The sequence below is a fragment of the Mastacembelus armatus genome, chromosome 10, assembly GCF_900324485.2.
Source record: "Mastacembelus armatus chromosome 10, fMasArm1.2, whole genome shotgun sequence".
Taxonomy (NCBI): Eukaryota; Metazoa; Chordata; class Actinopteri; order Synbranchiformes; family Mastacembelidae; genus Mastacembelus; species Mastacembelus armatus.
In genome coordinates this window covers 7,768,276-7,796,021 of record NC_046642.1, presented here as the reverse complement: position 1 = coordinate 7,796,021, position 27,746 = coordinate 7,768,276, and the positions used below count along the sequence as shown (strand labels likewise).

Sequence of the window (27,746 nt, the reverse complement as noted above, 5' to 3'; positions counted from 1 at the left end):
ACAAGAACAGATTACTCTGATATCTGTGGGGGGATGGGAGATAAAAAGCATGGAAGAAAGAAAAAGAAGAGATATCAAAAGGAGTTGCAACCTTACCACGTAAATACCATCAAAGTACACAAAATAATAGGCTGTGAGTCTGTGTGTGGAATCTATAATACAGCAAACCAAATGACAAGTGTATGTAAACTGGTGTTGGGTGAAGAAATCAACAAAGGCCATCATGCTGTGTGATTTCTGAAATGTTTACCATTGAATGCTTCATTTAGATGGTGGTTGCATTGTGCAGAGGAAACATGAGCACTGAACTGTACCACTGTGATTGGACAATGCATGGCATTAAGTGGCTGAAGGAAAAGAAAAACACAGCAGAAAACATTCACTAATAATAACAATAGCTTTCATTATTATACTCCATGTATGAGAGGGGACCAATTCTATCAATTCAATACATATATTCAACTTTCCTGAGGTTCCTGAAACATCTGTCCTGTATGATGACATCAGAGGGGAGAAGTAATGAAAAAGAAAAATGAAGAGACAAGACAGACTAACATGGCCAGAAAAGAGAGTAAGTTTTAAATTGACACTTGAAATCTCATTTTGTGTACACCCTGTACCTTCACACCCCATAATAATTTCAATACCAGGTATTAGGTAGCACAAACTAAATGGCAAACTGACATACCCCAAGCAAAATGGGAGCAAGATGCTTTATTTTACTTATCTTTCCATTATTATTAATACTTTAGGCTTTTTTAAGTTTACCAGGACAGATAATTTAATTTCAGGCAAAACATGCTAATTCACACTAATTCCGAACCTCTCCATCAATACTAAACCACTCCTGACATCTATGCTTAGGAAATTTACTGCATGACTGACAAATGGAGGAGTACACTGACTGTAGCACAGCTCTTAATGCCTTAACAAAACAGATGCTAATCTCTAGGAATGATGAGCATTAAGAGACAGAAAGTTACTTTAATGAAGAAGTTTACTGAGGTGGCTGCTGACACCCTTCTGTCCACACTGACAGCAGTGAAAATAAACGCAGTTAGAGAAGCGGATAATTGTGCTGCATTTCTTTAACGCCTGGTAGAAGAATGTAACACAAGACAAATATTAAGGATAGGAATATGTCTACACATCTCCTTAATTTTCACTTGTTGACTTATTCATTTGAACACGTCCAATGAATCACTGAAGCATTATATGCAATACAACTATTGTCAATTGCTAAAACTCAAACAAACTCAAACATGCACAATGAAGCAGTAAAGCGCAACATGAAATTCTGTGAGTTGCTGTTGTTTTGTATAGATCATAAGGGCTGATGGGAATCACGGTGACACATACCGGTGCGGTAGTCACAGATCACATACTCCTAAAGGTGCCACCAGTCATCCCACAGATGCCAAAACCCAACTCTGTTACAACCATTTTTTATGTTTTCTCTTCTTTTTTTTTAGTAGTAAGTAAAGTGTCAAATTTATCTGCCTGTTAAATCAGTAAACATAGTCCATTAATGTACACAGAGTAGAAAAACAAAAGAACAGAAAAATGGTCCTGAATATTCTCAATAAATAAGAAGGAAGTCGAAGTTGATCGTGCAATACATTTGGCCAGATGTTCATTTTAAAAATGTTTACTGAAGACATATTCTGCTTTGATGTCACTATTAAAAAAAACAAAAACAAAGAGACATTACAGCTTTTAGCATGTCTAGTTAGAATGTGAATTAAATTAAGTCAATCATGAGGAGTAACTGGGAAATGTCCTGCAGTGTCTTCACAAAGTCAATATTTCTACAGCAGCATGACAGCAGGGAGTAAAACTTATATGTTGTAATAAAAATGATAAATTCACAAGGTGCTAGACTTTCATATGAGTTAATCTACTGATACTTTAAACCTCGATACTGCATAAGGAACACCATCATCTTATATCATATTAGGTAATGACAGACATATTTAAATATTTATACATTAATTTAGCTCTATATTCACTTTTATGTTTTCTGTCAGAATGTGACGTTAAGCTCTACTGATGTGCTTGTCTGTGTCGCAAACAGCAAAGCAAAGGGTACATCTTAAGCTCACATCAAAGGTAAGTGATTTCTACAAGGTAAGAAAGTTGAATTAAAACAAAATAATGCAACAGAGAGTTCATTTATACCACTGAGAAAACATTCAATACTACAGTGTATTATTGGTCCACAGACAGATTCAGTGGATCACAAACAAACGCCTGGAGAATGGATGGACTTGGTAATAAGCTTTCCTGGGTTTTAGAAAAAGATATGAAGCAAAATAGGCAGACATGAACAGAAAAGAAATAAGAATAGTAGGGTCTGGTTAGAAGGTATATTTAATAAAATTAATGTGGAAACGAAACACCTTTGACAAATGTTTCCATTCTGGGACTTTATATGTGGAATCAGCCAGTTTTATTGTTTTTTAAAACCGGTTTTTCCACTGTTCTAACTGGGATCACATCTTTCACCATAAAATACAAATACACTTGCTCAGTCTCTGCTTCTTTTACAAATCTTATCAGGTAAAGACAGAAAAAGCTGATATGACAAACTGCTGCTGGAGTGTAAACTGACATTGTCATAAGAGGTATATTTGAGAGCTTGGGTGTTAGTGCTACAGTACACTGGGATGGTGAGGTGGTAATAAGACCTTTTCGTATGGCTGTAGTTTTGTTCAAATTTTTGTCGGCACAGGAAAGCTGCATACTTTGCAGTGGATATCAGGCTGCTTTACAAATGCCAAACATTTGCAAATCCCTAATGTTATGTGACGTCTCTTGTCCACCATTTCACCTGACTCTCTTCACATAATTTATCAATTTATTATTCTCATAATAGGATTTTTTGGAATATATATCAAGCTTGTTTTATCACTGGGATCCATGGAACAAGCAGTTAAAAATGATTGTATTTAATGTTTCTCTTCCAGAGACAGAGAGTGATGCATCTTGTCTTGTCAATTTAGTGGGAAGAAGCTGGCCTAAACACCAGGCAGACTCTTGAAAGAAATAAACATTTGGCATTTTATGTGTAAAGTACTACTTAAGCACTCTAATCCCAGAGGATTCATGCTTTGTTTTTTTTAAATGTGTTTAACTTACAATATGAAATGCAACAGTCTAGTGTCAATCATGAATTCATTCTTCCACTTCAAAGCTACTATTGCTTGAAATTTCCCCAGTTGTCTCTCCATGCTGTGTCTATACCTATAATCTTAAAGGTTCAATGTAAGTGGGATCTTAGCAGAAACGGAATACAGTTTAAATATGTTGTCATTAGTGTCTAATCAGCGGGAAAAAACAAAAGTTTGCATTTTCTTGATCTTCGAATGAGTCTTTTAAATCTACAAAGAGAGCCATTCATTTCCCAAAAGCTCCATGTGGCACCACCATATTTCTACAGTAGCCCAGAACAGACACAACAAACACTAGCTCTAGACAGGGAATCACAGGGATGGGTGGGGTGCGAGGTGTGCTCATTCTGCAATCTCATCACTAAATGCCACTAAACCTTTCACATTTTATACACTGCATCTTTAAGAGCTGGGTTGAAAACCCACACAGAAATATACACAATGCCATGACACTCAGATGTCACTACTAGTAACTCTATTAATACTACTATTAGTACTAGTAGTACTTCAGCTGCTGCTTACATTAATGGTCCAAGTCATTTTGATGTTTTCACTGTGGGCTCAGTTTTTTCATTTTTCTCTAACAGCCAAATGATGCCAACAGAAAGACAAAAGGATCAATAAAAAAAAAACAAGGATTTGCTTGTCAACTGGAGGTGAGTCAGATGGTGTCTTGGATTAAGAGAATAAATGAAAATCCTCCAGATTCTGGGCAAAAGCAATGCATGAAATCCACACTGTACTTTAGACTACAGAGCTGATTAAATTTAATGGAAAACAGAACAGCTGTACACTATAATTGATCCCACATGTGATGTCGAGCGCACAAATTGTCTCAAACTAAAAATTTTTCTCTGTGCTCAATTCTGAGAGGTTTGTTCTTTCCAAAACAACTTACAGCAGGGATAAAAGATTGGCAAACCTGGATTTACAGGCCCACTGTAGTTTAACACCTCAGCCTCAGTGTGGAGATGTAGGATTTAAACATGCCTTCATTCCTCAGCTTTCATCCAGTTTTAACCTTCATGAACCAACTGAATTTTATTAAAAGGCCAAATTTACAATATGGATTTCATATTGTAAATTTGAAAATTAAAAGCAACATTTTGCTGTAATCAGTACAATAATCTCTTTGTTGAGCTGGTGAGGCATTCATTTCACACTGCAAACACTTTCTCTTCTTGTTTGTGTTTCTTGACCTTTAATTTCCCTTTTAGAAGTTTAAGGTTGTATACATCATTACTCAACAGAGGAGGAGGTTAGAAAGACATCAAATATGCTCATTTCTTAAATAACTGTGTTTACTACCCTTCTAGCAAGGTCGCTTACCTTCCTCAGTCCTCATTTGTCTTCAATTTAGGGACGAGTACATTAAGTTGCAGTTATAAGGCTTCTTATTGTTTTGAAGATACACATTAAGGGCCAATCCATAGCTTTTTTTTATAAGAGCATGAAGACTTAGAAAGAAGGAGGGATCATAGACAAATTCAGTCTTTAGTTCCTTGAAGCTTCACAGGCAAAAAAGTGACCAAGTGTGAAGGGCTGAAGGCCTGATTAACTCCCTCCTCAGCACTCAGCCCTTACATCCAGCACTGCTCCCCAGAGGATATGAAAAAGAAAAGAATATCCTAACTCAAGGAACATGTACACATTATGATTTATTTACATGTTTCTCTTTAATTGAAAGATATCTGAAAACATACCAGACAGCCAGAGGGAGGTCTTGATCAGTTGACTAAAGGTTAGGACAAATATTAAGACACACACAGAAAATGGAAACCCCAAATAATAACTATTAAACTGGTCTCCTGAGGTGCTTATTTTAAAGGGTGAATACTGAAATGCAAACTGTTTAACATTTCAGAATCCTTGAATATTGCAGAGAATACTTGAGCTGTACGAGCCCCTTGAAGTCTTGTTAAGACTCTGTATATTACGCAGACAGCCTGTGTCCAGTTTGCAGCTGTGTTGGAGTTTGCTGTTTAGCAAGTAGTCACTACACAGCCAAACCCTTGTTTAGTACAAGAGACACAAATTGAATGTGTCTATTGATGCCTGAAGGACAGCTTGACACCCTCTAGGAGGAAAAACAAGCCAGAGAGCTTCTTTAAATCCGTTTTCTCCCTGCTTTGGAGTTTAAACTGTCAGAACAAGAGACTGGGGCATCAGAAAAAAACAAAACAAAACAAACAAACAAAAAAAAACTGAGATTGTCATTCTTTGTTGCAGTGAAGGGAATAACAGTGCTGTGGGTCCTCACAGCTTGTTATATTATGTCATGCTTGGAGGAAAAACACTGTTGATGGTCATGGTTAATCAACAGCTGAAAAAGTCCTTGAGCAAAGAGTAAAACAATTACAGGTCTATGACAGATGCTGCTTTTTTCCACAATTCACTCTCCAAAAAAACAAAGCGAATGTCCACTGAATAACCTGAAAACATACTTGGCTTTGTATCTAATGATGTGTAGGTTACAATTTTTCTCACATCATATCAACTTAAGTAAAATGTCTGGAAGGAGTGGATGTAGTCTACGATTTATTTAACAAACTCATATTGCCCCTCCACAACATGAACTTCAAACAGCTGCAAGCTTCTACACATGCATCTCATCTTGTTCTTTATCTTTAAAGCACACCAAAACAAAACAACTCCACACAACACAAGATCAATGATCAACCAGAGTACTTTCAACTCTTTTCAGCTCTAATCATGTAATTAAAATCCCATACTGGTTCATGTTATAAGTAAACTATCGCAATGACAATTCAACAACTTCTAGCAAGGTCACTGGCTGCCATCTGCATGATAGCCATGAGACACCGCTGAAAACTTTCAGTATATCAGCCTTGTAATGATTTTCTTTTTTTGTCAAACTTGAAAATAATCATGAGGTAATACTCTTTCAAATGATGTATAGTTTTCCTTATCAACTACTATATGACAACAAAATATATGCTAACTCACCAGTGAGACATCAGGGGAATTTAAATGTTTGTTTGATTCAGAATTATTTGGCAGTAAAAGGTTACTTGAGCTCATCTGACAGTGCTACCTTAGACCAAAAACAAAAGGTCTTTGTTTTCTCATTTACTACTACCTCAGGAGACAAAGCAAAAGGTATAATATTATTCTTCCATGTGACAGAAATATATTAAAGACTAATTATGCACTTTAAGTGTACCTGCATGCTGCTGGAAAAGCCTGTAAACTTCCCTCCTGGGAACTCAAGCAATTGTCTTAACCCTCAAATGGACTGAGATGACCTAGGCAAATTGCCTTCACTCACAGTTAGTAGTCACACATAACCCTTCAATTACATGGGCTCTTGGGCCTGTGGCAAGATTTCATATGAAGTAGTTTGTCTACCAAGCAATAGCTTGTGCATTCCATTAACTAAAAACAGAAGCATAATTACTTCATCAAGATCAATCAAAAAAAAAACAAAGAATAATCTCCCTGCATCTTGTGCATAATACAGACAATACTGAGCAACAGCCTGCAGTACAGGGAAGACAAAGAGCAAGTGATGAGATGGTATGGACTTTAGGTGTTGAAATTTAATAATCATAATTTAGGTGTAAGATCTAGGCCAGGGATACAATAGCACAAAAATTTCTTTATCAGCAGTTCCAGCTAAAACCCAGGAGCCTTCCAGCTAGTCCTGCCAGCAACAACATCTGCTAAATCTATGTCTATGGCCTGAAACCGGACCAAATGGAATGAAATTTTAAAAAGAGAAAAATGGCATTGATTCAGCAAACTTAGCTGCATAAGTACAGCACTTGGAGTACGGAAGAAAAATTAATCTTTATGACATGACAACATGGATACAAATGCTATAGTTAGTTAATGATAGAGTGGAGGTATCAAAAGATATACAGTGGGTACGGAAAGTATTCAGACCCCTTTAAATTTTTCACTCTTTGTGTCATTGCAGCCATTTGCCAAAATCAAAAAAGTTCATTTTATTTCTCATTAATGTACACTCAGCACCCCATCTTGACAGAAAAAAACAGAAATGTAGAAATTTTTGCAAATTTATTAAAAAAGAAAAACTGAAATATCACATGGTCATAAGTATTCAGACCCTGTGCTCAGTATTGAGTAGAAGCACCCTTTTGAGCTAGTACAGCCATGAGTCTTCTTGGGAATGATGCAACAAGTTTTTCACACCTGGATTTGGGGATCCTCTGCCATTCTTCCTTGCAGATCCTCTCCAGTTCTGTCAGGTTGGATGGTGAACGTTGGTGGACAGCCATTTTCAGGTCTCTCCAGAGATGCTCAATAGGGTTTAGGTCAGGGCTCTGGCTGGGCCAGTCAAGAACGGTCACAGAGTTGTTCCGAAGCCACTCCTTTGTTATTTTAGCTGTGTGCTTAGGGTCATTGTCCTGTTGAAAGGTGAACCTTCAGCCCAGTCTGAGGTCCTGAGCACTCTGGAAGAGGTTTTCTTCCAGGATATCTCTGTACTTGGCCACATTCATCTTTCCTTCAATTGCAACCAGTCGTCCTGTCCCTGCAGCTGAAAAACACCCCCACAACATGATGCTCCCACCACCATGTTTCACTGTAGGGATTGTATTGGGCAGGTGATGAGCAGTGCCTGGTTTGCTCCACACATACCGCTTAGAATTAACGCCAAAAAATTCAATCTTGGTCTCATCAGACCAGAGAATCTTATTTCTCATAGTCTGGGAGTCCTTCATGTGTCTTTTGGCAAACTCTATGCTGGCTTTCATGTGTCTTGCACTGAGGAGAGGCTTCCGTCGGGCCACTCTGCCATAAAGCCCCAACTGGTGGAGGGCTGCAGTGATAGTTGACTTTGTGGAACTTTCTCCCATCTCCCTACAGCATCTCTGGAGCTCAGCCACAGTGATCTTTGGGTTCTTCTTTACCTCTCTCACCAAGGCTCCTCTCCCACGATTGCTCAGTTTGGCTGGACGGCCAGGTCTAGGAAGAGTTCTGGTCGTCCCAAATTTTTTCCATTTGAGGATTATGGAGGCCACTGTGCTCTTAGGAACCTTGAGTGCTGCAGAAATTCTTTTGTAACCTTGTCCAGATCTGTGCCTTGCCACAATTCTGTCTCTGAGCTCCTTGGGCAGTTCCTTCAACCTCATGATTCTCATTTGCTCTGACATGCACTGTGAGCTGTAAGGTCTTATATAGACAGGTGTGTGCCTTTCCTAATCAAGTCCAATCAGTTTAATTAAACACAGCTGGACTCAAATGAAGGAGGAGCACCATCTCAAGGAGGATCAGAAGAAATGGACAGCATGTGAGTTAAATATGAGTGTCACTGCAAAGGGTCTGAATACTTATGACCATGTGATATTTCAGTTTTTCTTTTTTAATAAATTTGCAAAAATTTCTACATTTCTGTTTTTTTCTGTCAAGATGGGGTGCTGAGTGTACATTAATGAGAAATAAAATGAACTTTTTTGATTTTGGCAAATGGCTGCAATGACACAAAGAGTGAAAAATTTAAAGGGGTCTGAATACTTTCCGTACCCACTGTATATCTTAAAATGGTATGTACAGGTCATGACCTCCTACTTTAATGAGAGATGGATATAATTCAGCACAATAACCAATGTACCAGTTAATAATAAACCATATTTAAAGGTGCAATTTGAAAGATTTAGTGGCATTTAGTGGGGAAATTGCAGAATACAACATTCTGAGCACCCCCTAACAGCTCAGACCCCCCTGTTCCCTGTATAAAGCCAGTGTTGTCTTTTCTGGGCTATGATAGAAAAATGTCAGCGTAACATGGCAGCCTACACGAAAAGACCCACTCCCTGTGTAAATTTAAAATGTTCATTCTAAGATTAAGAAAATGCAACTGTTGGCATTTTGCAGTGATTACATACTAATGACCACATATTTATGAAAACTATATTCTATTTTCGCTAATTGATCTCCCTAAATATTAAACATTGTACCTTTATGTGACATTACCTGGTCAGATCTTCTGTAAGAGTTCCTGAAGCCACTAGTAAGAGAATTGTACTTATGGACATAGCACCAGCTGATATTAGATACAGGAGAAATTCAATATCTCCCAATGCTACCCACACCCGGCAGCTCTACATCAGCTCGAGGGATCAGCATAATACTTTTTTTTTTAAAGTATCACTTTTTCTGTATTCAATATGGGAGATGAGTGCTGCGATGAATGGCAATGCTGATTCTATCCATTTTATTTCTATTCATTCTATGGCTTAAAGCTGCTGAAAAAGAAGATTCCAATTCTTCTTTATCTGTAAAGAGGCTATAGATATTTTTATAACAAAATCTAAAAGCCAAAACACTGCGACAATGTGAAAGAGCGATAAACCTCTAGAGAATTATCACTAGCATTGCCAGCTCCCCTTGACTTGATGGACCCTGAAAGTGTGTTTTAACTCATTGTTTAGCTGTTTGAGCTATGGTTCACTCTGTGCTCTGGTCTAGTAAGCTTTTATCAGAAAGAAAAGGAAAAGAAAAAACTCCAAAAACCCACTATACATCACCTGCACAGCACACAGAACAACAGAAGATACAACTACATATTGTACTAGCCAGTGAATATACTAGAGAATTTAGCAGTGAAAGAGACAGATATTTTTTTCATGAGTTTGAAGAGGCCAAAAACAGAGCTAAATGAAGAGCCAGTATTACTCAAAAAATAGCACTGCATTCATGTTACATACATGACCAAAAATTACAGTTATTGAAGGTACAGAATAAAACCTTCACAATGAAGGTTTGGGACAAAAATGCTTGATCACGACTCCACAAAATAATTTGTACCATCACATATTGATTTCAATTAAATTAAATTCTGGTTGGTGCATAGAACCATATAATATTTTCCATATCAGTCCTGCCTTAAGAAATTGTGTTCACCTGGAACCCCAAAAATTAAAGCAGAAAACCATGCAGAAATGTTTGTTTCTGGGGCCGTATTTTATTATTTTAAGTGGTATTTTCATGGTTTAAAAGTTTGTTACAGCCAGTATGAAAACCTCTGACTGGAATAATATCTTTGACATACATGGTTCAGGCCCTGGATTTAGTGTGGTCCGCCCACCAGGTCCTGAGCTGTTGCCATCATGCCATGCTGCTGACTGCTGTAGCAGATGACAGCATCTTATCAGCAGCTGCCAATTACAACAGGGGAATCTTATCAGCGGTAGCCAATTAGAACCAGGGGAGCTGCTGTGAGAAAATGTCAACAGCTCAGTGAACTTGCCAGGGCTCTTATCTGGCCACGCCTCTTCACTCTGACTTATTTCTTTGAGTCTACTGTCACAGCAATGACTGGTGCAATGTAGTGACAAGAAGGACTGGAGGTATAGCAGGGTTTCAAAAGAGCAAGCCTCCTGGAAAGACTCCACACTTCCTGACTGCTGCAACTGCAATATTTTAGCAAGTGCTTGACAGCTGATCGAAACAAGAAACCTACAAAATTCTTTCATTATTCACTTGGCCCCAGTTCGGTCTGTGTTCAGACCAAATATATAAGTTTACAAAAATATATTAAATACTAAATCACGGATAACAGAGAAGCGTGGAACACAATGCATTTAGCTTCTCATACTGACTACACTGTAAGAGAAAAAGAGATGACGTTCTCTTTTTCACAGCTATTTAACATGGATGACAGGTAGGATGCTTTGTTTCTGCTTAGAGACATCTGTTCATCAATCTATACTGAGGTATCAAGGATGCACATGTACCTTTCCACACCAACCAAAGATCCACACACAGATGCATAGGCAAATGCATTGTTTCTGTTTTTTGATACTGATAATCATTTTACATTGTACAGACATGTTTTCCCCCTAAGGTACTTTTATTATTACTTTTATTATTTTTGTTTTTGTTATTGTCAAGTGGGGGACTGTTTTCTCACAGAGCCACAATATGTTTACAATTATTGAATTACATTTATATTTGCAGGCAATGATTATTTTTAATACAGACAAGATGACAATTTTCTGGTCCATAAAAAGAAAACTATGTTGAAAAAAATTTATTTGCAGGTAAGCTCCTTACAATTATACACAACAAAGAAAAGTGGTAAATTCTCTCATCTGTAATGCTGGAACCACAAAATGTTAGACATTCTTTCCTTTTTTGGGGGCACGGATATGGCAAAAAAATTAGAGAACACTGACTTAATTGATAAATGACTTAGTTTAGTTTACATGTAATTCATTCACCAACCAAATTTCTTTAACAAACTTGATATGTTACACACAAAAATCAAACCTCCTTTCAGCTACAATACATAAGACCTATGCCGAACTGGACGTTTGTCCACCAAGCTCGATTAAGGCTGTATGATCTGGGGGGGAAAAAGAAAAAAAAAAAAAAAAATGATGTTAAAAGTGCAGTGTCCAGGTTCAAAAGTACAGAACTTAAAATCAAACATTTTACCAGCATGTTCAAAACTACATAAAGAGGCATGGACAAATTAAAAAGAATGAGAAGATGTGATGCTTTGACTGTGATGACAAGCATATTTCTGTCACATGTCATCATCAGTTGCATCATTGGTCATGAAGCTAAATGGAGACGCCTAACAGTATGGTCTGGCTTTAAGACCACACACAAGATTCTGGCAGACAGTGACCTCGATGGAGTCTTGGGGCATTGAATGAATCATGGTCTGGTGATTTCTGAAGTATAGCTTTCAGAATGGAGGTCATTGCAGTTATTTCTATGGTTCATATTTTCTCTAATGGCAGCATGGTTGACTAGAGCCATGAGAGACACATGCAGTGGCAGCAACATAGAGCTTCTGGCAGACGAAAACATCTGATGCCTAGTAAACTATTTTCCAAAGGCTTGGAATATAGGAACAGTACATCAAAGACAACTACAACATCTACAACATAAATTGGCATGGTGTGGTTGTATACATTTCCACTGCACATTTAACTGCTGACCTCCAATATTAGGGCTAAGGCTCTCTGTATTTAACCAGTCTGTGTTGTTGCAGCACAGCATGTGAGATCATGCATCTCCATCCGAATGGTGACTGAGACACTGGTATATTCTTTATTTATAAAGCCACTCTGGGCAAACTCCCATTATATCTTGCAATCAGAAAACATATCTGCTGTCTGTCTCTAATGTCTATGGGTATGAAACATGCATGTTCTTTCTGCGCCTGCGTGTTGTTTTCAACAGCTTTCTCTAATGCTGGCTGTTTTTTTTTTTTACCTTAATAGCCAGAAGAATGAAGAATAAACAAAAAATATGGATATTCTTAGTCATAGCCATATATATGCATTCACAAACACCAAATGAAATTAGCTTATTGACTATGATACTGTATGATCCCTCTGTGCCTGCATGGGTTTTCTCCAGCTTTCTCCAGTCAAAACACATACAGGTTAGGTTAATTGGTAACTCTAAACTACCCTTAGATATGAATCTGAGTTCTGTTTATTTAACAAGTGAATAAAAATTTGGTATTACAGAAGAAAAAAAAAAAAACTTTGTGGCTTTGATAAATGGCTCAAATACTCTTCTGGCCAGTGGTGTGCTGGATTTAATTTAAAACCGTTACCCGCTTATACAATGCAAACATCCAAAAGGGGAGTCAAGCCGTGCAGGCTAATGTTAAAAAGTTGTTCTGGCAGGGACACAAACATCACCATACTAGACTGCCCCGCAGCTTTTTGTAGAGACTTGTTCTCACTGTACACATTACAAAAGCAGTCAGCCATGTGCATTTCAGAAATGTAATTAGCATGTATGTTAAATACAGCTTTGATAAATAAATTAGCTTATTTCATCAACATGCTCCACTTGAGTGAAATGTCATAATTGTTGAGGTCTGTCTACTTTACTCACAGCTTGTGCATCACTATTGACTTCTCCATTATTCTACGCAATGTCTGTAGGCTCTGATAATTAGACCACGCACCATCAGAAAATCAAGTCCTGTTTGAAAAGTGCACAAAACAGTTTGTGTCCCAGTTGCCCAACCTGTGTAGAGAGTGTACAAAGTGCTAGGTAGGTAAAGACGATCTTATGAACTTGAAACACTGTGATCTCACATCTCCACCCACGCATGACAATGATATCCTCACTGTGACAAGTTTTAAGAGGGAAGGAGGAAGATTCTGAACAAAAGAAAAGCAAAAGCAGCCACCAGATCCAGAGCAGTGCAAGTCATTGTTAGAAAAGAGGCTTGCTTAGCATATAATTAGACTTTGGCAGCACAGAGTACATCTGTCCTTCTTATATGTCCTGGAAACTCTGTCAGAGAAACAGAGAAAGAGAGACATGTACAGAGACTGTCTTCTAATCTACCAGGCCTCTCAAATAACAGAGAGAGGACCTGTATGATGTAACTTTGAGTTGGACTTTACAGTCATTGCTTGAGAGCAGAACCATTGCTGCCCTTTGGAACTGCTTTATGAAAAGGTGCATCTACGAAAAAAGTCAGGCCAGGTTGACTGTATTGGAGACTCATTAAAAAAAAAAAGGAAGGCAGTGAAAAAATAATGATAAAACAAACTAGAAAAGTAAAAACTTTTTCAGAAGTTGCCTTAGTTAAAAAGAGAATCAACAACATTGAGAAAATAATAATCTGATCTATCAAATACATATTAGCAGTTTACAGCCCCTGCAATATAAAACAAACAAGATACTATGCTGTAAAAGTGTTATATTGCTGTGAATGGCTGAAGAACATAATTTAATTGGCATTTTTTTTCTGTTTCAACTGTACATTAATTTTTCCAAAACTACTAACATCTCAAAATCATACTTGACTGCTACAAAGTCATAAAACAAAATGTAGCTGAACATTCAATGTAGTGTATAACAGAAGGGAGTCTAAAAGATCCTTCACTGAGCAGCTAAAAGTCAGAATTGCTTATAACGTCAGGATGGATAAAAGACCACAGAAGACAAAATTGATTGTTTTATTGAAAAGGTTCTCCATGATTCCAATATCCCAAGCAGTTCACATGCCCTTTACATGCAGCCCCCTTGTTTTCTCTCCTCTGTTTGAAGCCCACTGGATTCCCCTTGACAAGATTTTTTTTTTTTTTGGCTTGCTTACATGCTGTATGTGTTCCTTCAAAGGAATGGTCAGCTGCAGTGCAGTGCTCCCATGACATTTTGGGGCTTAGCTCACACATAATAAAAAAATCTAGTTTGTACTGTCTGTCAAAATCCTACTTCTCCATCTTCTCTGTGATGTTTTATGTTGTGCAACTTGTATGGCCTACAGACAGACTACTCCTCTACTGACAAGCTCTGACGTCAACAATGCTACCTTAATTATGTGTAAACAGGTAGAGTCATGCACTTATTATGGATGGGTGGCACCCTATAACTCTACCTCCTGATGCCCATTGAGTTGCAAAAATGACATGGTACAAAAACTGGAAAAAAGCTGGAAAGTAAAATGAGGAGATGCAGGTCCAAGCAAAACATGGAGAAAACACAGCTGTGTACTCCTTCCACAAGTAGGGCTGAGACAATTATTTTATCAATTAGAGTCTAAATTAGTGTCTGAGCTACGAAGTATAAGGAAGTATAAAAGGCATCAGAAACTCAGACATCATTTATAATGCCTTAATGCAGACCCCTTAAACCTTTCCTCAGAGACTGTCAGAAATGTAATCTTGCCAGATTTTTAAGAAGTGCAAATCCTCATGTAAGCTTTACTTGTCCCAGCTGTAACTACACCAGGGAGCACTCTGTGGAAGTAGCCACTCAGCATCTGCCTCACATGGTCTTTTAATAGCAGGTAAACGTATACTGGCATTTGCTGTAGTTCTCCCTGTTGACAGACAATTTCAGCAAGTGACTCTAGCTATATCAACACATATGATCATACAGAGTGTGCATGGAGCTGCTAAAACCGTTTTCTGATCGCTAAATATGTGTGGATAAGGCAGTGGTGATAAAACTTTCAGCTTGCACTTACAAGCAATTAATCCGACTGTTTGTGGCAGCTTCTAGGTAGTTGTTAGATCGTAGCTCAGCTGTTAGTTTTGAAACAGAACTCTTAAAGTACAGAAATTATCCTTGTTTTTGTGTTTATGTCAGATGCAAATCACATGTTGCAATTATATTTGAGATCTGGTCAAAAGAGACATGGATGACATGGAGATATGTGTGAAAAGGAGAGAGAGGAGACGCTGAGCACATTGGTTTAGAGCACTAATGTCAGGCAGGGAGAGGCAGCTGGCGTGGATCAGTTAACCCAGCTGGAGGCTGAAGGGGAAGACAGGAGGACAGAGGAGGGGTGGGGTAATAGAGGGAGAGGTGTTGATAGAAGAGGATAGGAGCTGCAGGGCCTCTGTGATAAACATGTTGCTATGGGCATAGTACTGGTTAAAAACAGGGAGATTCCTGCAGCTTCTCACTGGGGATACTGATGTAAAGAAATACAGATGAAAAGAAGGGGGAAAAAAAGACACTAAAACAGTAAAACCTACATTAGGTGTGTTTTTGGTTAGATTGAAGTATTTTTAATGAAACAAAAATGGAGAAGGCTAAATGTCACATCCTAGTGTCATGTCATATCAGCATGTTCATCTCTAATTACAATAGAGGAGAGATGTAATGCTGGCCCAACAGTGACCTAGTACAACTTAAATAATATCAAAAACGCCTGAGGTTAAATGAAGCCAATTTTGGTTCATTTTATTGTGGAAACAAAGCTCAACCACCTCGGCAATATAAATCTTTCATGAGTTATCAGACCTGATCTGAGTCAGGTTATTTTTTGATGGCTGTCTCAGATGTGTAGAACTCTAGACAGTTGCTTGTGGCTTTATGAAAAATCGTGTAGATGAAAGCTTCAATAACACGGTAAATAAAACATTAGAATATTGTGAGCAATTTTCACTGTTTTCTAGCGCCCAAGGTGACTTTATAAAATGTCTTGTTTTGTCTGACCAATAGTTTAATCGCCAATAAAACATCACATATAAGAAGCCAGAATGATTACACTTGTCATGTTTGATGAAAAACAGAGTTAAACTAGTCGTTGTCTCATCTATCCAGTGTAGCTGTAGTGTTTATAAAGTGTATTCAGTCCTGCTTGAAGCTTTCATGTTTCACAAAATTACTCTGAGGTAGATTTAATGTATTTACTGATTGTATCCAAAACAACAAAAATAATCACAGAGAATTATTGTAGTGTGGGGACTCTTGCTGCAACATTGCCAATTTCTAAAACGCTGGCATGTAAGCCACACCTGATTAGAAATCAATTTAGTAAAGTTGCAGAGTTTATCAGTAAAACCTGCACAGAGAAAATTAATGAAACTGCTAGAAGACAACTAATCTAGGCATGTCCCTAAGGCTCAAGGATAAAGAAGAACTCTTCCAAGCTATTTTCTATCCTCTCTACAGTATTGCTTCACCTGAAAAAAGTAACAATGAGATGGCATCGGACATGGTTTACTATTTTGCCATGCGATTTGCTTTGATCAGGCAAAACTAAAAATTTCTGTTTTAAAATTTGAATCTGTTTTTGGAACTTGAGTCTTGAGCATGAGGCTACAGACGGGGCAGAGTACAGCACCTTCTGACATTGTGAATTATTCAGGTCTCACATGTTTGTGGGCTTAGCAAGATGGGGTGAAGTAGCACTAAAACCCTGACAACTGAAGCATACAGAAGAGGGACAGGGAGCAAGAGAAAACCATTAAAAATATGGCAGCGAGAAATGGGATACCATTTATTTATTTGCGTTATGATCACTGGTGGAGTGAATGAAGAATATTGGATATGATATCTCCACTTTTACCTGCATCAAAGGCAGTCTTCTATGATTTAAACACCTGCATGTAGCACTTTTCTAAATTTCAAGAAAGGCCCAATAAGACTGTGCTAACACATATTGCTCACACAGATACAGACATTGTGTAGTCTTTATCTCTCCCAGAGCAGCAGTGGAGACAAGTGGACTGTTATGTTTTGACTGAAGCAGAGGAATCCCAGATGAATAAGATGATGGAGCCTGCCATGCATTTCAATCACTATTGTCTCCTTGAGTATAAACACATACACTATGTATACATACAGTGCTGCAGAAGTATGCAGCTGCTCCTTCTAGGTTATTAACCTTTATACTCCCCTGCAACCCTGCATACACCGTTTGTGAGTCAATGAGTTTATTTTTATCATCCACCCAACTTTACTTCAAAACGTCTGTGTCACTGCACGGCCTCAGTGTCACAAAGTCTGACATCTAACTGTAGATCTCCCTCATTGTCAACACAGGAATCCGGACACTCTGTGCTCTCACACACACACACACACACACACGCACACACACATCCACACACCTCTCTGGGACAATGGCAGAGTCATATATCTCAATGGACTGTCATCTCTGACAGCTTAAGTAGCCCATTACATTATTTACCTTCCAACAGCTCTTTCCCTGCCAGTAGTGGGTCAATGGCATCACATTTTTTATGGTCAAATCTATCACTTTCCAATGGAAAAAAAGCCACAAAAGAGAAATACTAGTACATGTCATAGAGGAAACTATTATACAGTACTTTCTCAAATGTGAACCTACAGTCAGTTTACTGAAGTACAGTTTATTTCTGGGATTTTGGTACTCCATAAAGGAAAATCCATTTAGAATGAAACACATTCATCATGAAGAGGCCAGGGTGAAAAGACAGGGCATGGACTGCAAACTCCCTTAAGAGACCTTGTAGTGACAAAATGCTTTCAGGATCTTCAGTACAAGCCTGGGCTACAATTAAAGTCAGTGAGGACTTGTTTGCTTTACAACTCTCAAGTGTAAAAGTGTATATCTAAAAGCTTGTCTTTTTGCCCTGTTAATGCAAAAATGACCCAGTAAATTAGTGATTTCCTATTACCTATCAATGATATCAGTAAAATATAATTAAAATCTAGGTCTTTCCTCTCCTGAAGGATTTGGTTACGTGCATACTATTGTAGTTAAAGCTATAGAAGTTGAAACCTGAAGAGCAGTATACTCTAAAGAGACATGAACAAGATGTAAAACCATATCAATATAAAAAAAGTTAAATATATGTATTCCATTTTGTTTTAGGATCTTGAGAATGCAGAATGTTTAAGTGTAAATAACAGTCAATTTATTTACAATGAAGAACCCACAGGGGTTCTTAAAGCACTTCCATCACCACAATTACATCCCACTTGCTGGGATGTAATAATATGAATCCAAATCGACCTTTCTTGCTGCATGTCATGTAATGATGTTCCTGTTGGCTGAGAAATAATGCCACTCCCTACCTACACAACATGTATCCTTATTTTCCCTTTGCTCAATGACATTAACCTTTCTGCCGAAGAATCAATAGCATTTTATTCAACACCTCTCTCTTAGCTCACACTAAAGGTTAATGCACAAGAGATTGGATTGGTGAGAGTACAATTCTTTTATTTGTTAAAATGACAGCTGTGAACTGGCCTTTGTGATAAAATTTAATCAATTGATTTTCACGCACAGAAAATCATGAGAGTGTGGGTATTTCATTAATCCTGACATTGGAGATAATTTAGATAACTCCAAACTTATTAACTTATTTTGAAACTATGCCTTGGTTTTGGTTATTGCTCAATGTCTTTTCAAGCCAAACAACCCTACCTATTTAGCAAAAGGCCAGGCATTCTTCTTCAAAGAACAATTTCACATGAAGTTATTTGCTACCTAACAGGCACAGAGAGTTTTCATTGGTAGTAATATATATGATAAACTACAGAAAATGAAAACTAATCGGTGCAGTCACAGAATCAAGTCTCCAACAAAGTAAAGCATGTTCTACTGTAAAGCTTTGGGTAATGTGACCACATTTCCTACAGGTGGCTGTCATATATCAAGTTGGACTATTTTTGGCATATATCTGTACTATGATTAACCTACTGTGGACAGCACAGGTTGCAGGATTTGAGTTCATACCGCTCAGTACAGTGCGCAGTGAAAACACAGCTCATTAGCAAAGCTCACAGGACCTTTGCTATCCACAGCTGTGGAACCCAGCACAGGCATGAAAAATCACTACCAGCCTTAAATACAAAAAGGTGTTACATTTCCTTATTCAAACTTTTTTTTATTTTTACAAAAGTGTTCTTTTATTATGTCTTTTAACGCTTTGTGTCACTGTTATCACAGTTAACTTTGTTTTGAATTGTTACATGAATAAAGATTGTTTGTATTACATTAACATAAAAGGTTTCAGATAATGAAATCCAGCTTGTGTGGGTTCCACTAAACTGACATTGTAGGAGAGTATATCCTGTTTCACTAAAAACCACATTCAAAATCCCATTGTCTCCACCACCTGCAGCTTAAACACAGCAGGACTCCAAGGGCAATGGCCAGAGATGCCACTGTAGAGCTGAAAAAAAAAAAAAAAAAAACACAACAAGGAAAATAGTTGCAGTGTGCTTACTGACCCAAGACTCAACTTACTATTGGTTGTTTAAAAAAACAGATACACATGTGTTGTGGATGCAGATAAACAGAAAGCTAAAAAGATGAAGCACAAAGATGGTGCCCAGGTACATCATCTAGAAGTTTATCAATCAATGGTGTTTGATAAAGAAAGTCTGGTAAAATGTTGAACTAGTCAGAGCCTCAATTTTACTGGGTCCTAGATAGAGAAGCACAACCATCTGCCTTAGTTAAAAAAAAAAAAAAAAAAAATCACAATGTAGAAATTTCCACCTTACAATTGAAATTTCCATCAAGTGGCCACAATTTCCAATAATTTCATTTCTCTGGAGAAATTTTATACTAAACCTAAATTAAAATATCAAATTGGTCAGAGTTTAAGTGTGAAAATATGGGCTTGAACATTTATTAAGGTGGAATGAACAGAATATTAAATAAACTTTAAATGTTTCCTGTAACTGTTCACAAGAGGGTCTCAAGGTTTCTTGTTTTTTTGGCTTTTTGTTTGTATTAGCCTAGGAAATTAGCCTAGCTAATTTGTAATATGGACAGAAATGCATTCACATGACCTCTATTTCACAGGGTATGATCATGGTTTTATAGCTATACCAGTAGGGGACAACAAAAACAGTGACTGATCAGCTCTGGCCAGATGTGTGTTCTACAAGTTTCAGGTGCTGGAGGACAGAATTAGAGACAAGATGGTACAGAATGACAGAAAAAGGTCCTTTCTTCTTGACATGTCAATCACACAAAGAAAAAATGTTAAATGGTTTACCCAAAAGCGGAAGAAAGTATATTTACACACAATTGCGTTTTATCTTGATGCTTTCTGACGGGCTTTTGTTAACTACTATTACTACTATTGCAGCCAATGCCTTTTCTGAATTTTGAATATCGTTGCAGCTCCTAATGTTTCCAGAGAGGAACACATTACATATTCTCTGTTACTGCCACACACAACAGAGAAAAAACCTGCCCAGTTGTACTGTCTGTGTGATTTAACATTAAAAATAATGATATTATGACTGGAGGATATTAGACGTTCAAAGCTATATTGTGAAATCTGACAAATCATTGCTCACATTTAAATTAGAATATAACAGAAAAAGCTGCATGCTTTCTCACACACAACACTTTCTCCTCACAAAATATATCTGCATACATTATTTTATGCAACTTTGCAACACTGTTGACACTCTGTTTTGTTGTTTTTCAACTCCAGAAGTAGAACTTGTTTAACTGCCACAGATGAAAAAATAAATTACTGATGAGTGAAAATGGGTGAAAAGCATCCCCAAACATTGACTGCAGAAACATGCTACTGTCTGAATCATCCATCAAGCAGCAAAGAATTGCCGCTGTCACAAATGATGAGAATCACAAAAAGACCATCTGAAAAATGCTGTCAATTAACACTGGAGTACTGTGACTGCTAGATGCTACTACAATTTATGTTGCTTTTCAAACTAGACTTACATTAGAGACCAATGCAGTACATTTCTTCTCAGTGTAATACTTAATCTGAGAAAAACAAAAAAACTCAGTAGCATTAAACTGTTCTGCATGTTTTAATACATTCAGACTTAACATTAAAGAGAGGTAGTGCTTTTAACACAGCTGATGAAATATCTCCTGCTGATATGTAGGTTTGAATTCAGTCTTTAGAAAAAAGTAACAGAAACAGATCTCTTTCATTTCCGTCTTTTCAACGTGTCGCTAAGACATTACACTTCAGCAGAGGGATCCTGCTGCTACAGTCAGAGATAAGAGATATTTTAAAAATATATTTCATATATTGTTATTTAAAGTCATCACTAACAACAAAAGCTCTTCCATGTACAGATGATCTAATTTTCACACATTATGGGCACCTGCAACATTGAAACGAAATACGTCATTTGGAGACAGTTATTTGTTTGATGATCACTTATAATACATTATCCAATTACATGTCACAATGGTCAGTGAATAAATATGAAATTAAACTTCATCAAAACGTGAACTCATCCATGTGAAGATAAATAGTTGATTAGGGCTGTGGTAATGTGGAGTATTAATTCACTCCAATTAACATTTCCAAGAAAGCAGAGAACATGGAACAACACCTCCCCATCTTAAGGGTCCTCTTCTTTCTATTATTTACAAAGCAATTAATTAGTCAGTGCTTCTTTAATTCTTTAATTAGAAAATCTTCCATTTGACACAATACCACACAATGCACTGTGAACTCAAATTACTGCTTAATTACGGAAAACTCTCACATAAACACACGGACACTGACACTCTTCTCTCAGTGTATCATTCTCTGTATGACAGGTCATTGTGTGTGTGTGTGTGTGTGTGTGTGTGTGTGTGTGTGTGTGTGTGTGCGTGTGTCTGCGTGTGTGTGTCTGCGTGTGTGTGTGTGTCTGCGTGAGAGAGAAAGCTGATGGCGTATTGCGGTTGTGATTGGCAGGTGGTGTTGGCACGGTAACAGTCAGCCCACGCTCACAATCTCAGTGGAGCAGTTTCCTTCTGCAGCTGCCTGACCTCCAAACAGGCCAGACAACCAGAGCCTCAGGACATGGCGAGTTAATCGAAAACAACAAAGACTGAACCAAGCTACTTTCCCCCCCCCACACCACCACCAAATAACAGGATTATGCAACAATTCCCATCACGGTTAGTTGAAGAAGGAGAGAACTCTCAAGGTAAGAAATCTGGCTGTTGTATCAAAGCTCCTCACAGTGAAGGGAGGCATTCTCTTTTTAATGATCCAGATACTTGCATTTAGAATTTGACATGGCTTAGGGCAAAATAGTGAGGATGTGAGACCGGAGAGTAATCCTGCAGCTGTGGTGCAGTAGTTGTGAGGTAGGTATTGTCCATACCTGGAGGCAGACTGGTTCGCTTCCTCTTCTTGCTAGTCTCAGCTGTGTTTTCCAGAGGAGGACACTCAGTCACCAGTGGCCCACTGGAGCTGTTGAACTGGAGAGGGTCGTTGTTGGTTGCTGGATCGAAAGGCAGAGCGTTGAGTCCTGAAAAACAAATAAAACAAATGAAGCGATGGCTCCTGACCAAATGGGAAAACAGTAGAAAACATAAACTAGAAAGCAACATAAGATTCCAGCTTTGCTAAGCTTTTAATGTTGGATCCTGTGGGTTTCATTCACAAACAATTCAGTGAATTATTTTTATTTCAGTGACAATAATCACAATAGCACTGGTGGATCCAAACAAGCAATAATCAAGATTCAATACAGTAGTGAATTTGGATATTTCGAGCTAAGCCTAAAAATATTCTTACAGCGTAAGTACAGCTCAAATAATTAAATAATACACACTGCATATATTTGATGAGTGATTAATCATTTAAGCATTTCATCACATATAATCAGAGCTGACTCAGTATCTTTGGGTTCTGGACTACTGATCAGACAAAAGCTTGTCACATGTCAAGCATGTTTGGTTCTTTTGTATCAGGCATTTTGACAATGTTTTGACATTTCATAGCCTGAACACTTAATCACTATATTAAGAAAATGAGCAGACTAAAACCACAGTCAACCAAAGTTAGCTACAGCCTTCATAGTTTGAATGCGCATTTTTTGAAAATCTTTGGAGACCCTGAATAAGGAATTATTTCTGGCCTGACCCAGACCCACAAGAGCTACTGTGATACACGCAATCACGACTGTGCGTGCACAGTCACGCTGACATATATACCAATTCCTTCTCTGGCAATTAATCTCAACTTAAACAACAACAAACTGACAATAAAAAGAAGCAAATATGACTAATCTGGAAGAATGCTGTAAATAATATATTGCTCCACATTGAAAATAGCAAATCCACAAAGTAAAAGAGCAGCTCATCCTAATTTGAACAATGATGTGAAGGTAGTTCTTTGCCTTAAGAAAGGATTCAGGCTCAGATATACTGTATAATGAGGTCAATTTGTCAGAGAATTCAGTGGGAGCAACGTTTTCTTCTGAATTGCTATTTTGCTCACTGTGACAACATAATTTGAAGTCAACTCAGGAATACAAGAAAATAAGAACACTTACATCCATAAGTAATGGAAACAAAAATAATACGGAGATTGCACCAGAGTCCCAATAAATGATAAACAACTTAACTTGTGTTTTCTCTTAATGTATCAGCTATTCTCCACTCTTAGGAATTGTGTATTTGTTTATAATTCAGAGCAGGGTCGAGGAGAAGCTTGGTATACATTCATGAAAAATTCATGACACTTCTTTGTGCACAGATTTGTTTTTCCTCTGTGGCGCAACAGATCAGAAACCCTGCATTACTGTGGCTCTATCTGAGGTCTAAGAACTGAAGATGGTGCTTTAAAACGTCAACAACATAATAATTAAGGTTCTTAACACTTGTAAATCCCCTTTTCTGTACAGAATGGTTGTTCTGACACATTCTGCTGCTTTGGAGGGACACTTTAAGATGTTTACTGCTGCATTTTCTTCTTTGCATTAATGACTAGATCCAAAGAGATGAGAGATTTATGTATGTTCAGTTTCATGAAATCAATTGTTTAATAGCAGGATTGATCAGTGGCTTAACAGGGGCAAACAATTCAGACAAAGAAACTTTAAAAAAGTGAGTGTGGCAAAGCACCAACTGTTTAGTTTCTTCTGCTACAGAATTTTACAAAGCTGTTAAGTTGATATACTGTAAGTGAAAATACATATGTGTGTACAAATATTTTTTTCAGGTAAGCAGCCACACATGCTGCCTTTCTGTGTCTACAAAAAAAGAACATAAAGTCTAAGAGCAGGGGCAAATGTCATGCTTACAAACTAGACAACATAGCCTCAGAAAAAAGGCCTTAAATCACATTAAACCTGTGTGTGGGAGATTTGCTAGACTTAGGCAGAAGGGACTGTGTATTTGCTGTAGAGTCAGTCTAAAAAGATCTTCTGTCTAAACACACACAGGCACATATCTCTTTAGTCAATTCGTACTCAGCATCCATCTGTCACACTTCTTTAAAGATGACCATCAATAGTCTACAGAGTGAAATAAATCTGCCAATGTTAACTCTGTCACCAATGAACAGCCACAGTCTACATTTTAAGAGACAGCCTTTCCATCACAGATGTCAGGCATCAAAGTTCCCATGAAAGAAACAGCAAAGAACAGCTGACTGGGAAAAACCACTTAATCTCAGTTCAAGATCATGGCAAGAAGTTACTTCTGCTCTAATTTGGGTTATAGAAAATTTCACAATCATTTCTTCTAAATATATTAAGAACAGAATAGGGCTTGAATGCACTACATGACTGAGTGAACCCAGTACATTTTTTGAGGATTTGGGGGACTATACTTGCAGTTGATAGGAAGCGCTGCTACAGTAAAAACATCAGTTGTAATAGGAGGAAAAATTCCACAGATTCAGCCTCAATGAAACAGCTTTTGGTTGAACATTATCTCACATCAAATGCTTAGTTCTCTGAACCTGAGCTTAGGAATCAGTAATTGGGCAGTTACAGCCCACAGCAGAAATACAGCAGATAAGTTTATTTAAAAAAGCAGGTTGGGAACAGAGTTTAGTACTAAAACCTGAGTGTATATGAAGAATGTCTTTGCTGGGTCATTGCCCCTGTCTGCCCCTCTCTTTAGGCTGATGGATAATGTGTTTAAATTTCAACATCTGGCTTGAGGGAGGGGTGTAGAGTATCCCTCCATGGGGGAAGAGAAAAATAAACACCAGGAGGCTGGGTGGAGACAGGTGGAGGTTGTGGGCAGAGGGGCTGCAGAATAAATTAAGTAAATTAAAATGTTGAAATGCTCTGTAGCCTCAGAATGGGATACAAGAAATATCACAGATGATACTGACCTGATCTTTCATCAAGGATGCATTAACAGCATGCCCCATTAATGGTATAGTGAGCCAGGAGTCATTAGAATGCACAACTAACTCAGTGGGCCATCAAAATATCATTTAACTGACTTGAATGTGAAACTAAACAGTGTATCTACACTATCTACACAATGGAACATGTTGAAATGGTTGCTGAATATGATGTCATTACATTATTATTAAGACAGGCCAATTGAACATTTGATCAATAACCAAATTTATTATGAGGTAGGCCTGAACGATTACAACAACTTTATTTGTCCAATAAATGTTATTTGTATATTTTACAGAGATCGCAATTAATTGCCTGGTTGAAAACAGGAAATCCATTTGCACCAATTTCAAGTTTAATGAAGTACTTTCTTGAGCATAATTGCAGAGCTTCTCAAAAGTAGATGTTTGCTGGGGTTTTTTTATGATAGTATCACCAGTAGGACAACAGAAGCAATATGAAAACATCACTATTTTCTGAAAACGTATAAACTAAATATACTAAATCAGCTGTTAGTTGCAACCCAAGGATTGTAAATGTTTTGGCTTCCTAGTCTTCTATAATGTGAACAGGGTGTCAGTAGTCACCAGTTACTAATATTATATATATTATATATTATATTCTGCACCACAGAATCTTGAAATAGGAAATTCATTAAATGAGTCCCTAATTGTTTTTTAACAATGGCTTTGAAACACATTGGCTGCTCTGGGCATTAAACCTGTGATCTTTCAGGTACAGATCACAAGATTAACTAGCATCACATTGAGCTGTAATGTTTCTCTTACTAACAAGTTGTTATAATTCTCCTCCAGTCCATAATGTAACTCTTATCTCCTAATAAACCCAGTGGTATAGCATGAATAATGCAGAGCAGGATGAAATCTGCATTAGCACAACATTGTGAGCAAGTGCTTAAATGAGGGGATGACCTAAGCAGTGGACTATTAATCTAAGATAGCACTGAGAAACATATAGAGGCCATGTAGACTACATGTTCATTCATCTGAACAGGGCACAGGGCCAATCGTGGCACACAACATTAACATATTCCCAGCCTCAAAAGTAAATTTGTTTTACTGACTATACCATAAATGCCTTTGAGTTCCACTGATGTGTACTGGCAAACAAGCTAAGTGCCTGAGCATATTCACAATAATTGAAGAGGATGTACATGGTGATTGTTTTACACTAGACAGCAAAAATTTCACAAGGAAGCTATACTGTATTGGGAAGTTATTGGGAAGTGAAGAATAACCTGCCTTTGGTCTTAAAACTGGAACTTGTTGTACTGTAAAATAAATCAAATTTCTCTACTTCATATTGTCAAAAGACACAACAGGCACAATATACACACACAAAAATGGCTTCACAAACACCACTAAGTGTTGCAAGTGTACTGTATGTTGACATTTGTTAGTGACTGAATCAATATTCAAAAGGAAAACTATTCATTCAGATTTATAAAAATTAGTTTTTGATAAATTATCTATCACTCAGTCAATCATTTTAGTGCAAATTTCACTTACAATCTATTTAAAGTCCATGTTGTCCACATACTCCGATTGTTATTGGGGTTGCATACCATGTGCACAATATGTGGTTGTAGCATGAATGGTATTAAAGTGATCTAATAATGGATTAAAATGAAAATAAGAGTGGTCACATTTTCCATTACTAATACATCAGTTATGCTGGTCACAAGTCACATTCTAATAACAGTCAGGATCATGCTGCATTGCTGTTGCTACAAAGCTGTCTGCTGTGGGTTCCAGTTAAGTGACAGTCATGGGCTATAAATCTGGGCCCTGTTGGGAGGCAGCTGGCAATTCTACAAACAGGATCCCAAATTAACTATCAGTCACCTGAAAGGTTACAAATGTGACAAAGTCACAAGACCAAACATTTCTGCTTGTGTTAGTTACTACAATAAAAATATTGCTCTATTTATAGCCTATTCATAGCCTGCATAGTGTCCATCAGACAAATAGAGTGTTCTTGGGCATGGGCATAAGCTCTGTGCCTCCCTAAAAAAGGTTGCTGAATGTGAAGATATGAGTGCCCTTAGCAAATGTATAAACAAGGTGTCTGACTGATGTGGCTTAGTAATGGATGGTAAAGCATGCCAAGCAGCTGTGGTATTCTCATGAAGCTATTAGCTAAGCTTTTCACTTCCTGTGTATTTATAGCAAAGACAAAGAGCAGTTAAAGCAACTGACAGTACAAGTGAAGGGCCGTTTTAGGTGCAGCTATGCTAGGATGCAGGATTTGCTCATCTGAAACAAAATTGTT

The 27,746-nt window shown here is 37.6% G+C and overlaps 1 protein-coding gene across 7 annotated transcripts in view; it reads right to left on the bottom strand.

The window, feature by feature from the left end:
* The window catches only part of enox2 (ecto-NOX disulfide-thiol exchanger 2), a 151,972-nt gene that overhangs the window by 56,058 nt on the left and 68,168 nt on the right, over positions 1 to 27,746 (bottom strand). For all 7 annotated transcript variants that reach the window (XM_026330134.1, XM_026330135.1, XM_026330136.1 and 4 more), the window contains one exon: positions 22,470 to 22,616. In XM_026330134.1, the coding sequence (XP_026185919.1) occupies positions 22,470 to 22,616 (147 nt within the window). The remainder of the gene's footprint in view (positions 1 to 22,469; positions 22,617 to 27,746) is intronic.